We start from the raw sequence: 13537 nt of genomic DNA on the forward strand, positions 1-13537 counted from the left end.
GGAGCTGGGTTCGGTCTCTGACTCAGTTGAGTGTCCTCCTTCCCTATGAGACAAAAAGGAGAAGGCAGAATATCTAATGCAGCTGATTACAAATATGATGTTGTATAACCCACAATCCCATTATGAAAAAAAAGTAATTACCTGTTTGAGTTGAACAGGGTATTGTTTTCAAAACAAAAGGTTCTAGTTTGTTCTCTTAATGAATCCCTTCCATTGCCCACACAAGAGACAGAAGTGCTGTCTCAGCGGAGATACCTGTCCTCCAAAGCAATAAATGAAGTATTTCTTCATGGAGATGTAAAAGATGAAGTAATGACCATATCACATTTTAAAGCAGAACACGTTTTTATTTAACACAGAAGTTATATAGATAAAAATCGAGAATAACCAGCATTTTTTAAAAAAAAAAACAACCCACAAAATCCAAACCTTGTAGTCTTACTCAAATTCAGTTCTACCTATCAGTCACTCATGTTTCTACATACAACATTTTGTCAGTTTTGTTCATTTCCAGATTAATGAATATTAACACCCCGTACTAACAAAACAGCTTGCTCACTTTTTGGGGACCCATGGGGTTGTTACAAAAGAGCAGGCATCTTCATCTTATCGTCCAACACATTCACTGCTGGAGGGACCTGAAACACCGCTCGTTAAGCAAGGAAAGAGCCACCAGTGCAGCGAGTCCCAATTACCTCCTGTGATCAATGGAAGGAAGGACTCAGCCAGCACCTCCAATATTGTCATAATCCCATGTCCAAGTCACTTCGGTACAAAAGCTATTCAAATAAATAAATAAATAACAGCAGCAGCCCCATCAAGTAAAACAGAAAATCCACACTTCCACATCTTTACAGTGTACAACTGTTCATTACAACTGAAAGCATTTTAACTTAAGACTTCAGCCCACGGGGAACAACCCCTCAAAGTCTGAGTGCAGCAGAGTTTAAGAGTATAAATCATTTTGACAAACTAGCAACACCGCTCTGCAGTCCTTCTGGGGGAAAGGATGGGCATCTTCAGCTAGAGAAGTCCTCCATCTCTCCCTTCTCACACAGGTCTTGGAAGTCGCGCCAGCGCAGCTCTTTTGGGGTTGCAACGTTATTTTTCCTCACAAATGATTCCTCAGATCTGCAGCAGAATTCTGCTACATTTAACTAGCAGCCTAAGGCCCAACTGCAGCATGTGTTTGTGAGGGCAGGCTGAGCGGTCCTGCTGGTCTCAACAGCTTTACACAAAAGGCGTGCAGCTAACCATTCAGCTAGGGAACTACAGCTTCTGAGACTGTAGAGCATTCACCTGCAAGGATTCTGGCACCTGCTATGAGCCTCTGTGGGGCCAAAATCTTCTCTGTGCCTCTGTTCAGCAAAACAGTTTAAAATGAACACAACATTCAAGTTAAGCAGAGAACACATGCTGAACCAAACCAGGGAAGTAACTCATCAGAGACTAAAAAATTACAAAACTGCCCTGGAAATCAAGGATTGTGCCAACACATGGAACAGCATATCAGCAGCTGATGAGATATTTCTTTACACTTTGCAGAGCTATTTTAGAGTGCTGTTTTGTTAATCAAGTATAAAGATCACTGCATTGTTTTGCAAAACTTAGAGCACAGTTCAGAATGAGACACATCCCTACAGATTTAATAAATATAGTTATGAACAATACACAGCTTAAATTACCTAACCTTCACAATCTAAGCAGAAACACCCCATACAAAAACAAATTCCTTTATACTTTGTACATCTCTAAAAAAAAGATCACCGAAACACCTGTTTTGCTAAGGAGATACCTGTATGAAGAAATGATATGTTTAGAAGACATTGAATTGTCTGTTTGCTGGGTAACACTTGTTACTGAAATGTTCTCTTACAACCTGCCACCTTTTCTTACAGACACATATTCTGGCTCTGAATCTGAAATTCAAAGCCACTTTAAATTAGCCATGTGAAAGAGATTTCTGGCTATTAAGGCCTTGAGCTGTCAAAGACTTCCAAATATAAATGACACCACTGAAATAAGCAAGTACCCAACAGAGATCACTGTGGCACTGAGCACTACAGCAGCTCATCTTTTCAATCCAGTAATTCAAAGGTATGGCAGCATACAGTTCTCTGCCACCTCAAAAGGAACAATCTCTCATTTCAACCCAGCCTAGAGGAGCAGCACAATAACGATGTGACATTTCCACAATCATTTTAATACAATGCCCTGAAAATTATTTGAGTCCTGCACCGGAAATTCTGACTCATAATCTACTTTTTGATGCTTAGGACTAATTTTTACACAATCCTAACTGTAGAATAGCACACACCCAAATAGTTTGTGAAAACTTCTAACTACGATACACTGCGACTATAAATTCTATTTCATCACTTACCACAAGGTTGGGTGTTATCCTTGGGATTAGAATTTGTGCTGTAGTTAAAAACTAATAATATGATGAGGTTATCATTGTCTGAGCAGCTTCAAAATACTAACAGCAGTGCATATTAATAACCAGATGGTATTATTCTCTACAAAGTGATGCCCTCAGTCACAGTGATGCACAAGATGACGTACAGGATACTTTGCTCACCAACAAGGGGACATTTCACTGCTAGGCTGTCTGTTATGATTTCAACCTCCTTCTGCTCCACTTTTGACTTGTTTTTAGAAAATACACAGTATAGCATTTTCATTAAAAACATCCTATCAAAAGAAATAAAAAAGGCACTTGGTATTTCTCTTTGGCTCAGTTGAGGCGGTCTGCTCAAAGCTTCCCAAAGTTCCTGTCCCTTCATCTGATGAATAGTTGCCATCCTGAGGTACTTATTCATGTGCAAAAATAAGAGCTTCAGGGATTTACCAGTTGCATTTCTCAAATTGCTTCCAGTAAATGTGCAAAATTCTTCACCGAACAGAACCTCTTATGTATAGCACATACGTATAGCACATTCCATTAAGGTTTCTTTCAGGGAAGAGCTCTGGTCACTTGCGCAGTCCTTGTTCCAAATCTGGTCTCTCAACTCAGTGTTCCTTAAACCTGGGAAAGAACAGCAACCAGGCAGGAAAAGTTTAGGTGTGAGATATAAACAGCCAAAATGCAGGGTCCATATTCCTTGGTATGTATTTTTTTTCCTCGTCTATTTCACTGCTGCAAAACAGCCAATGGCTGAATTAAAATTTTGCTTAGGCAAGAGTAACCCCATTAATTCACTGGATTTTCTTTCCCAATTCACAACACTCTGATTCCAGTCACTTTTTCCTTCAAGGAGACTTTTTAGAAAAAGCTACATTTGAAACTACCAACAACACAGAGCAAGAAGCTACCTGACTGCTCATTCCCCACCTGCATACTCCATGATGAAAACCACAGAGATTACATATTTGGGGAAAAAAAAAAACACCAACAAACCATAACTAAGAAACTTTGCAAAAAGAAATCAGGTTTTCAGGCACTTTTCAAAACAAGATGTCCTAAAGAAGAAAGTTCATGATTAAAAACATTAAGACAAGATTATTCCTTTGAAGCAAAACTGAAAACAACAAATGGAAATGGACATACAGAAAACCTTTATATGTTTTGTCTACACTTAGGTATTAGGGGGCAGTATCTTTGTAATCTGTTTTTAAATTGTTACTTAAGAGCAACAGCTGTATGTAACACTTACAGGGTATGATCTGCATTACACCTTAGTTCCTTCTGAATTAGATGGAGTAAGAACTGTAAAAAGAGACACAACATCTGTGTTACTATCCATACAGATATACCAACAAAGTTTCACAACAAGCTGCACGCTGTTATTCAGAGTTCTCTATTTGAAACATTACTCTGTAAATGCTGAAACCATCAAAAAAAAATACAGATGCTTAATCAATGTTTGGAAAATGAGTTTTCACACTGAGCATGAAACAAAAAATAATTTCTTTTTCACAGTTGTGAGATCAATTTCTGTGTAAAAAAACAGAACAGCTTTCCAGTTACTTTCCCAGCAGACATAAAAGAATCCAGCAGAGGGAACCCAAGACTCAAAAAGAAAATGCAAATGGAAATGTTGGAGCTTAAAATTATTTTAGCTGTTAATCTGAAAACAAGCTTGTGTGAAAAACTTTAATCACACAGTGATGAGCAATGTCAGCCACATTTACTTGCATACATAGCATCAGGCCTTCCAAATGCATTTTAAAAGGCTTACTAACTGAGGCAGCCTCCAGGAAAGTGATTCTACAAACAAAATTTGAGGATTCCCACATATATTAAAGATAGGATGAGAAATTCTAGGGTTCCTCACTCTTACAGATTTCCTTATCTTCAGTCTCACTGTCATAAAAGGAATTTTCTTCAATACTATAAGTAGTGGTGTTTTAAGATGCTAGATCTAATATTTCAGAGATATGAGTGGCCGATCATGATGGAACTGAATATCATGCATGAGACCAACCCCTCTCCAGGTATCTTTGAAGAAATAGAAGTTGAATGCAGGCATCTCTGCGCTGTACAGCAAATAACAGTGGATGCAGGAGTTACCAAAAAAATATTACAAGAGCAGAGGGAACATACTTCAACTATTAGTATATCTAATTTAATTAATTTCCAGACATTTGACATCTTGCATGTAGAAAAAAAATAGTTCAACATTTTGGGTTTAACTTCAGTTTAGAAAGAAAGCTTCCATCCCAACTCCAAACAGTGCTGCCTGCTTTTCTTGTCTGAGGAAAGAGTGATGCACTCAACTGGTCTTTCTGCAGAAGTACAGAGCTCAGTGAAATAACCAGGCAGACAAGGGGTTTTGTCTGGGCACAGCCAGTACAGAGGAAAGTGCAGTTCTGAAGTGTTTCACAGTCATTCCACCCTTTCATGAGCACTTCCATTCAGGACTTCAAAAGGACAGCATAAGCAAGCGATACTTCAGGATATCTCAGTACACAGTCATGAGAACATGACTGGCAGCATTCTATGAGAACAGACCAAATTGGTACAAATGCCTGCTAGGGAAGTCTGTGGCAAACACAGAAACATAACCTATAGGTTAACCTATAGGTGGCTACAGCAAGGCTGACTTCAAAGCCTCTTCTCGCCTCATCTTCTCTCTTCTTTGGTCTTTAAAGCAAAGTAGTTGAAGTTAAGGAAAAAAGACACCTTATCAGATTTTCCTATCCAGCACACAGAATCTCAAACAAGAGAGGAGGAAAAAAACATAAAAAATAGAAAAGGATATACTTTGTTTCAAGTAACCATGCATGTCACGCTCCTTTTGCCTAACATCTACTCCTGATAACTGTCAAAACCAAGAAAGTCATTTTTTGTTTAATCCAGCACAGCAATTTTAGGGCCCACCTGGAGAATGTAATGTATTAACTTTCAACAGTTTCATGATCGTGGTGATTTTGGTGACATAGCAACATGCCAAACAGCTGTTACTGCTCCAGTAAACCAGTTTTAAGGAAAATAGAAGTAATTCTTCTGTGAGTGGAATCTAGGGCATCTTCTAGCTTTAAATGTGAAGGTTCACTTACAATTTTGCCTGCTGTAATCTGCTCAGCCAGCAATTAACAGATGCGTAATTGTTCACAAATTGAAGTGCATCAAAACTAATTTGCACTTCTGATTACAATTAAATGAAAATTTCAAAACAAGCTACTTTGCTCTTTTATTGAAAATCTCCTATACAATGGGATGTTCCTTAGACAACAAAGCACTGCATTTGCAAAAGGAAAACATGCATTTTAAGACAAACAGTTTAGCATAAAGAAAATACACAGCAGGCAAGAAGTACTTTTAGACTTACCAGCAAAGCACACCCATCTGCTACCATGAGCATGTAAAACACATTGTTCCAACCAGATGGTGAAATGAGACCAGCCAAGAGAGGCCCCAAAGCTGCACCTAAAATATAGTACTGATAGTGTCACAGTGATGCAATGCAGGTTTTATTATGCTGAAATATAGCTGTTCTGAGACAGATTATCAATTTCTCAACTTAGTTAACTCAGTATTAGCTGATGTTCTAAAACATCCCAGAAAGCTCAAAATGTAACTGATATATCTACAAGCCAATAGGGAACTTAACACAGGGGAAGCTGGAAGACTAGAAGTTAGAGAAATGTCATTCTTTGGCTAAAAATATGCCTATTCCACATCAAGACAAATCCCACTCAATTCTCTCTTCTACATACTAGTGCAGGAGTCACAGGTAATCACTGATCTCAGAAAGAGCCCTATCACATCTACTTTTTTTTTTTTTTTTTTTTTTTTTTTTTTACTTCACCCTCCCTCAAACATGGGAACACAAGTGCTGCTAAACACTAAGTTTGCTCTTGCTCTCAATTCCAAAACTGTACCTAGCCTTGACAAAACCTGGAGAGAGGATAGTTTTTCAAAAATCTTTTGTTTTAACCTACCACAACCAAGCTCTTGCTTACCTACAGATCCTGTTCCATCGATGATCGCTGTTACTGTGGACAAGGCTCTTGCATTCCCTTTCAGGCTTTTATGGGTACCCTAAAGTGACAAATACTGCTTAGAATCCTGAGTCGAACTCAGAAAAAGTTTCTACAGTAGTATCTAGTCTACACCTCTCCATGTCAGATGTACATTGTGAAGCTGGACTCTCATTTGGTACCTTCAGAAACCAGTGCCTTTGAAAGCAACCTTCAAACTCTTAGCCAGTGAAAGGTATTAGGGTACCTTTGGTCTCAGATGGCATTCATAATCAACAGGCCTCATCCAACTGAAAGTTCAAATGGCAGCATGGACAAGTACCAGACATAGCTTTCTACACTGATGAGAATTAAGTCTCCAGCTTCTCTCTCACACAAATATAGCCCTTTCCTTCATTCAAAGATGCAAAGTATAAAAGAGGGTAGAGAGAAGTCTGTACAGAGTCTTGGCCTTGCATGCAACTTTTACGTCCACTTTGGACTGTCACCTAGAAGACTTGGTTAATCTTGTTACTATGGAAGAATAATTTAGAAGTGTCTCACAGGCAGGAGACTATTCTTTACTAATGTATGAACAATCTCAATGTCTGAGCTCAACACAGCTTAAGCATCTCCTTATCACCTTGCTTTAGGACAGTGCAGCCCCTTCTGATAATCCTTCAGAAGTCAAATGGCTCTCTCTGGAGGTCAAAGCTGCAAAGGTGGAAACAGAGGGGAAGCCAAACTCACCAAGTCAGCAGAGACAGCGGTGGTAATCAGTGCATAAGGGCCATTCACCAGGGCACCACTGATAAGCAGCATCACTGTTGCAAGTTGGACAAAAAAACAGAAACCATGAGTTGCCCGAAAGACTTAACTGTAACAACAAATAGAAAGACATGAACATAATCAGCCTGTATGAGTGAAACTGCTTTCAAAAGCACTACAAGTAGACTTAAAACATTTCTGATATTTGCACAATACATATAATATACACATAATACAATACACAGGCATTATTTGTATAATAATGCCTATGCTGAAATAAAACCTCATAACAAAGACCAATGATACTACCTAAGTCACTGTTAGCTCAACCAACAGTTAGTTACAATTAATTGACACGAATTAACGATTTGTTAACAGAATCCCCATTACATAACTCATACCACCAATTATTTAGTTTGTATTCCTTCTCCTTATTGCACAAAAAGCAAGGCATAGTCTAAGGAGTTTCATTCCATACTTCCTCCTCTCAAGGAAAAAAATAAAAAGGAAAATAAAGAGCTAAGCAGAGCAAAGGATTGTAAATGAAAAGTTCATGTGAAGTGAGAGGCATACAACAATTTAGAAATACTCACCTACAGTAGCCTCAAGGCCCATTTTACTGACTGTACTGAACATGTACAACTGCAAAAATGAAAAAACACACATGCTATAATACCAACATCTGCAGTGATGCCCACTTCCCCCATGTTAACTAAAAATATCTGAGGCATCAGGTGAAAAATAGTTCTGGCATCTGAGGTTTAAAATAACCCTTTTAGATCACAGCAGGATGGTTGCTTGATGGAACGGATGAGGGAGATGATAAGGGCTATGCTCCTATTTCCTCATCTGTCTTGTTAGAAGAAAGGGCTGTGTGACGAGATCACTCAACTTTAAACTCTCAAATAGTCAGCTTCAGTGCAGCACAGAAGAATTCACAAAAGAATCAAAACATACATCAAAAAAGTGCTCTTGACATGTCCAGCTGCCAGTATTCAGTTAGAGCACAGTAATTTCAGTCTTTGAGCAACTAAAATTCTGGCTAAGAACTGCACATCAATTTTAAAAGAGTGATAAACTACGCAAGATTTTCAGTGTCCAACTTAGCTCTCTGCTTATTACTTCTGCTTTTCTTCACAAGATATAAGGCACAAGAAATAACAAGCAGTGGATTACACTGGTATGATTGCTTAAGTAAAGGTGGTCCAAATCTATACTTCCTCATATGCTCAACTTCTTTCGCTTTTAGCCTGGTCTGAATTCCATGTCCAACTTAGAAGACGCTGTTGCAGAACTTCCTAAGGAATGCTGTCAAAGTCTCAGCCACAGCTGTAAAAGAAGGGCAAATTCTTACTGTGGGTGCTGCAAGCAATAACATCATTCCACAGGTCGATGCCCTCTTCTCTAGCCTGTCTGAAATCAGGCCTGCCAAAATTCCACCTGAAAGAAGAGACAGGTATGTAACACTGTGTACGTTTTACACAAAAAGGCATCAGTTACACTTAATGAAACTCAACTAAAGTTAAAACAATATATGACTTTTAATGCAGTTACACACAGCAACACAGATTATAGAACTGATGAGATATTTGGCACTTGGTGATATCCTATAACTCAGCCAGGTTTGACTCGGAAGGTAACTGATTCATTGGTTATTCCAACTGAATTTCCAAGATGGCAGGAATGAGGGTGGAACAGAGACTGAAGAAAAACTTAGAAATTATAGTTCTGTTGCTTTTGAACAGAAAATGCCTTTGCAACAGTGTCTCGTGCTCTCACTCTGCTTGCACCCCAGCTAGTTACTGGTCTCTGAACTCCTCACATGCAACAGTACTCAGCTGTAGTGTGCCCTGTCCATGTCATGTTTGTAGAGGAAATGAGCTAGTTTAGATCCTGGGACAAATGAAATACTTGTTTTTCACTTCATGCAGTCACTCCATGCTCTTTAGTTTTCTCTTTTTCTTGTATGTCCCAATGATCACACATAGAAGTACTAATTGGAGTATGTGGCAGATGCAAGTTTGAAGGCCCAAGGGAAAGAGCTGTCAAAATGATGTACAGAGAACTTGGTGCAGGGAGAAAGAAAGGAAGTTTTTCAGATTCTCCACATTCCTGCCTCTCCCCTCCCAGCTGCCCATCTTCCAAGTGTCTACATCATACTTGAATTTAAATGTAAATGCCAGTTTGAAATAGCACAGGGCACCTTGTTAACTTTGCATTCACGGTGGAATGAGACAAAGCTGAAAGAAGTCGTTTGTATGCCCAGGGTAACACTAACTCTTGCTTCAGCTGTCTAGGATGTAATAAGCAGAGGTAATATTTAGCACAAGTGTGAAACAGTAACTGCAACACACCTCAATACTCCTACAGTCAACTACAAGGCCTACACAGCTCTTGACACAGTGAAACTTCCCCTACTACAAGTATCATTTTCCAACAGACTGATACAAAGCTAATTTTCATAAGGGCGCTGCAGGGTGTGTAGGAGAGGGTACACATAAAACAGATGGAAATTGAGATAGTGCTTATTTATTTGGGAACCATACGGTCTGACTGCAGTAAATAATTAATCATTCAATGGTGTTCCTCACAAGTTACAAAGGAATAATCTCACCCCTATGATCAGTATAATTTCCCAACTTCATTTTATATGAGACATCATGAAAAAAAAATGTGGCCATTCGCTGTTGCGTCCACAAAAAATACACAAGTGTACAGCAGGGATAGTTCAGCTACATTAAAACAAATAGATTTTGACAAGGAAAGTGACAAAGATTCACAGTCAAGAGCATTTGGTATTCTTTTTTTTTAAAATTTCTGAAATACATTTGAAAGAACAGTGGTGTCAGTGGCACTACTATGATCTCACCAACAAGGAACACTGTGTAGAAGACACTAAGGAACCATGCGGGCACTTAAAATCTTAGAAGCTATCATGCAGTATTCTAAACACTTGTACTGAGTTGGTAGACAGGATGCAGGATTTATGGGAGACCCTGCTCCTGCATGAAGCAGAAGAACAGAAAAAATATCACGTGAAATCTAGCTTAGCACTGTAAAATTATCTTATGGCACATTAGTTATTCCAGCAGCAGCACCATTTATCTTCTGAATTACTGGAACAATTTCAGAACTTGAACTATTTTAACAGTAGCAATGCAAACTACCAGCTATTAATATTAAAAATAATTTTTAAAAATTAATGGAAGATGTATCTTAAGTAGTATCTTATGGGACGTCTCTTGCACAAATCCCACAGCAAACCTGACCAGGGCTGTCTGAGGTAAAACACTGCTCATTTCTGACATATTGCTCTGAGCTTTTTTTTAAAGTAAGAGTGGTGAAACACTGGCACAGGTTGCCCAGGCAGGTGGTGGATGCCTCATCTCTGGGAACATTCAAGATCATGCTCAAGGGGGCTCTGAGCAACCTGATGTAGCTGTCGGTGTCCCTACCCGTAGCACAGAGTTGAAACAGACAACTTCTAAAGGTTCCTTCCAACGATCCAATGATTCTATCATTCTACAAAGCTTATTTAAAATAGAGTGTCAAATGTGGCAGTGAAAGTGACTGAAAGCAGTAACTCAGTGATACCAACTCAGGATAATCACTCAGACTTGGAATTTTACCAACAAAATGGAATATCTGCATTGCTGAATAATTAATGAAAATATCAATTTGTGCTTAGCAGAGATACCATAGTTCAGCCTTGTCAGTTTGTCACGGAGTGTGATTTACACACTCTTGATCTTTGGGGAAGGATTGATGCATCATTCCTTCATTTTGTACTATATTTAAGAAATCAATCTGACATAAGCAGTAACAAACACATGGAGATATCCAGGTCACACGGCCTACACCACAATCACGGCATATCCTGAGAATCTGCTTTTTACAGTAGTTGAAGAGGTTATTAAAAAAAAAAAACAAAATCAGTCAAGGTTGCCAGTACTCCAGTGTCTGAAGCAGATCAGCCCATAGAAGCAGAACATCTATTATGCACAATGTAGCTAAAAAATTCCATAGTATTTGGCTCAGTCTGTGATGAACAAATCAGGGAGACTGTAGCGTTGTCCAAGTGAAAATGCTTAACAAGGATTTCAATGTCTGATCTATCTCTATTTAGTACCTTACTGCAACTCTACTTCAGGCAATATAAGGCAGAAGACTACTAATATACATCAGCTGTGTACACTACTGCTTCTGCTAAACTGGTCTGATTGAAGATGTAATGCTGATGTTTAAACTCACCAAAGATTCCACCCACATCAAACAGTGTAGAAAGATCCCCAGCTCTTTTGGCATCAAGGTGCTCTAGTGACAATTACAAAACAAAAACAAAAATAATCAAAACAATTTTCTTCATTTCCAGACTATGAAAAGCAGATCTCAGTACAGTGATGTGATGGGTATCATAATCAGTCACTCAGCAATACAGTCCTTTGAATACAATTACACCCAAGGGAGGACGTTTTAATGCTTCAGTTATAAAGTCTACTCAGTAGAGCTGTTGACTGTTAAAATTTGGCTTAACAATATTCCAATTTGTGAACAGCCACAGTCTTATGATCTAATGAGTGCTCCTAAGTGAGGCTCTTGGCTCTAAAATAATGATTAGCATACACTTGGATCACTTACAGAGCCTCATCCTGGGGGCTTCCATCACATGTCAAGTAATATTCATCATTAGATGGCTGGACACGTGCTCAGCACAGCACTTGCAGTGCAGTTTCTGTAGACTATGAAGACACAAATGATTTCCTCAAGTCCACTCTCTGTTATTGACAGCAAGGACCAGTGTTGGCATATATTTACATTTAGACTAATGTAGTCACTCAAGTACTACCAGGTCAGATTTCCAGAAGCTTCTCAGGAAGCCTGGCAACTTAAGTTCCATTGTGTTAGATACGGCATTTCAAAAGCAGCTAAATTTCTAAACTCCTTTGGTATGTATTGTTTAAAAGCTTCTGCAATACACTTGAAAGAGCAGCAGTGGTGTCAATGGTGCTACCATAACCTCACCAACAATAAATCTGCTACAGCACAGATTGGAGGACTGTTGATAAATATCTCCTATTACCAGGCAGCTGCTTTCAAGGTAGCACTGGTTACTTGGCAGTCCACACAACAGCCGTTAGCTATAGTATTTCCAGCCGAGTGTGTTTGCATGGGTTGTTAAACTTGTCTCGCTCCACTGTCTGCTACTGCTAGACTCAGCCAACAATGCATTTTTGTTAGCTGGGGATTTAAAGGTCACATCATCACTCACAAGAACTCTCTGTCTAGGGAGAACTCCTTCCTCCGCACTCTTCAGTGAAAAAAACAGCACTAGTGAACAGATAAAGAAGTTTGTCTGCATTTTAGTAGTTTTGCACTTTGGTAATTCAAAGCACCTTTAAAGAATGAGTTTGCAAGAGCCACAGCATTACAGGTTGGAATTGTTGAAGACAATCCACTTGCTTTTTTTTTTTTTTAAATTTAATTTTTTTTTTAATGTCTTCTCATCATACTGAATTCAATGAGAAACATCTCAGTTGGTGCCTTACAGCCCTCCTGCTACTCTAGCAAAGACAGCCTATTTCAGAAGCAGTAACGTTTACTCTCTTATTTATTAAGCCCATATTTCTAGACACTTCATAATCATAATTCTGTTTCCCCTTACCGTGATACTTACCTACATTTGTGATATAGAGGGGAAGCCAGAAGAGAAAAGTATAGCTCACAAGCTTTGCAAACAAAAGGCATAGGGAAAACTCTATGACTCCCTAAGAAAACAAAGGAAATAGGAAGTCAGTATCTTGATAATGGTTATTATCTACTTTCAAAGACCATTATAGAAATATTTCTAAGAAGCATTTTACACATTTTCTCTCAAGAATTCCCAAAAGACATTTTTCCCTTGACAAAAGAAAGCTCACAATCAGAGCAGACTACAGTATTCTGCTTACATACATTCCCTTAATTACACTGAACTGAATAGGGAACACTAAAATAAACAGGAAGGATCGGATATTATTTGGACAGCTGCATGACTTATTTTCCTAATTTAGAGACTTTCTATGCAAGGTGCAATCATATTCCAGAGAAATGAATATACTTTTATGTTATTTACATTTATCTTTCTGATGGCTCTAAGACCTCTCCCTTATTGTCACACTCTTTAAAAAACAGCCAGTTAACCGGTATGACACAGCTCAAATTACTAAGCAGCAAGAGCAAATCATAGATGTGGCAGATGCCTATTTCAAGTACTAATTTATTCAATCTCCTCTCTTGATGGATATATGGAAGGTATAGTTACTTGCTCTCTATAACTACCTGAAGGGAGATTGTGAGCTGTAGTGAGGGTCAGCCTCTTCTCTCC

General features: G+C 38.7%; 1 protein-coding gene across 7 annotated transcripts in view; it reads right to left on the reverse strand.

The window, feature by feature from the left end:
- Positions 1-317: 317 nt before the first annotated feature.
- SLC37A1 (solute carrier family 37 member 1) overlaps positions 318-13537 on the reverse strand; it is a 44378-nt gene continuing 31158 nt past the window's right edge. For all 7 annotated transcript variants that reach the window (XM_052674036.1, XM_052674035.1, XM_052674031.1 and 4 more), the window contains 9 exons: positions 12848-12938; positions 11425-11487; positions 8528-8613; positions 7767-7815; positions 7156-7229; positions 6409-6487; positions 5775-5872; positions 3657-3709; positions 318-3028 (listed from right to left, as the gene is read on the reverse strand). In XM_052674036.1, the coding sequence (XP_052529996.1) occupies positions 3013-3028; positions 3657-3709; positions 5775-5872; positions 6409-6487; positions 7156-7229; positions 7767-7815; positions 8528-8613; positions 11425-11487; positions 12848-12938 (609 nt within the window). In that variant the 3' untranslated portion in view covers positions 318-3012. The remainder of the gene's footprint in view (positions 3029-3656; positions 3710-5774; positions 5873-6408; positions 6488-7155; positions 7230-7766; positions 7816-8527; positions 8614-11424; positions 11488-12847; positions 12939-13537) is intronic.

The sequence above is a fragment of the Tympanuchus pallidicinctus genome, unplaced genomic scaffold (assembly GCF_026119805.1).
Source record: "Tympanuchus pallidicinctus isolate F22 unplaced genomic scaffold, pur_lepc_1.0 scaffold14, whole genome shotgun sequence".
Classification (NCBI taxonomy): Eukaryota; Metazoa; Chordata; class Aves; order Galliformes; family Phasianidae; genus Tympanuchus; species Tympanuchus pallidicinctus.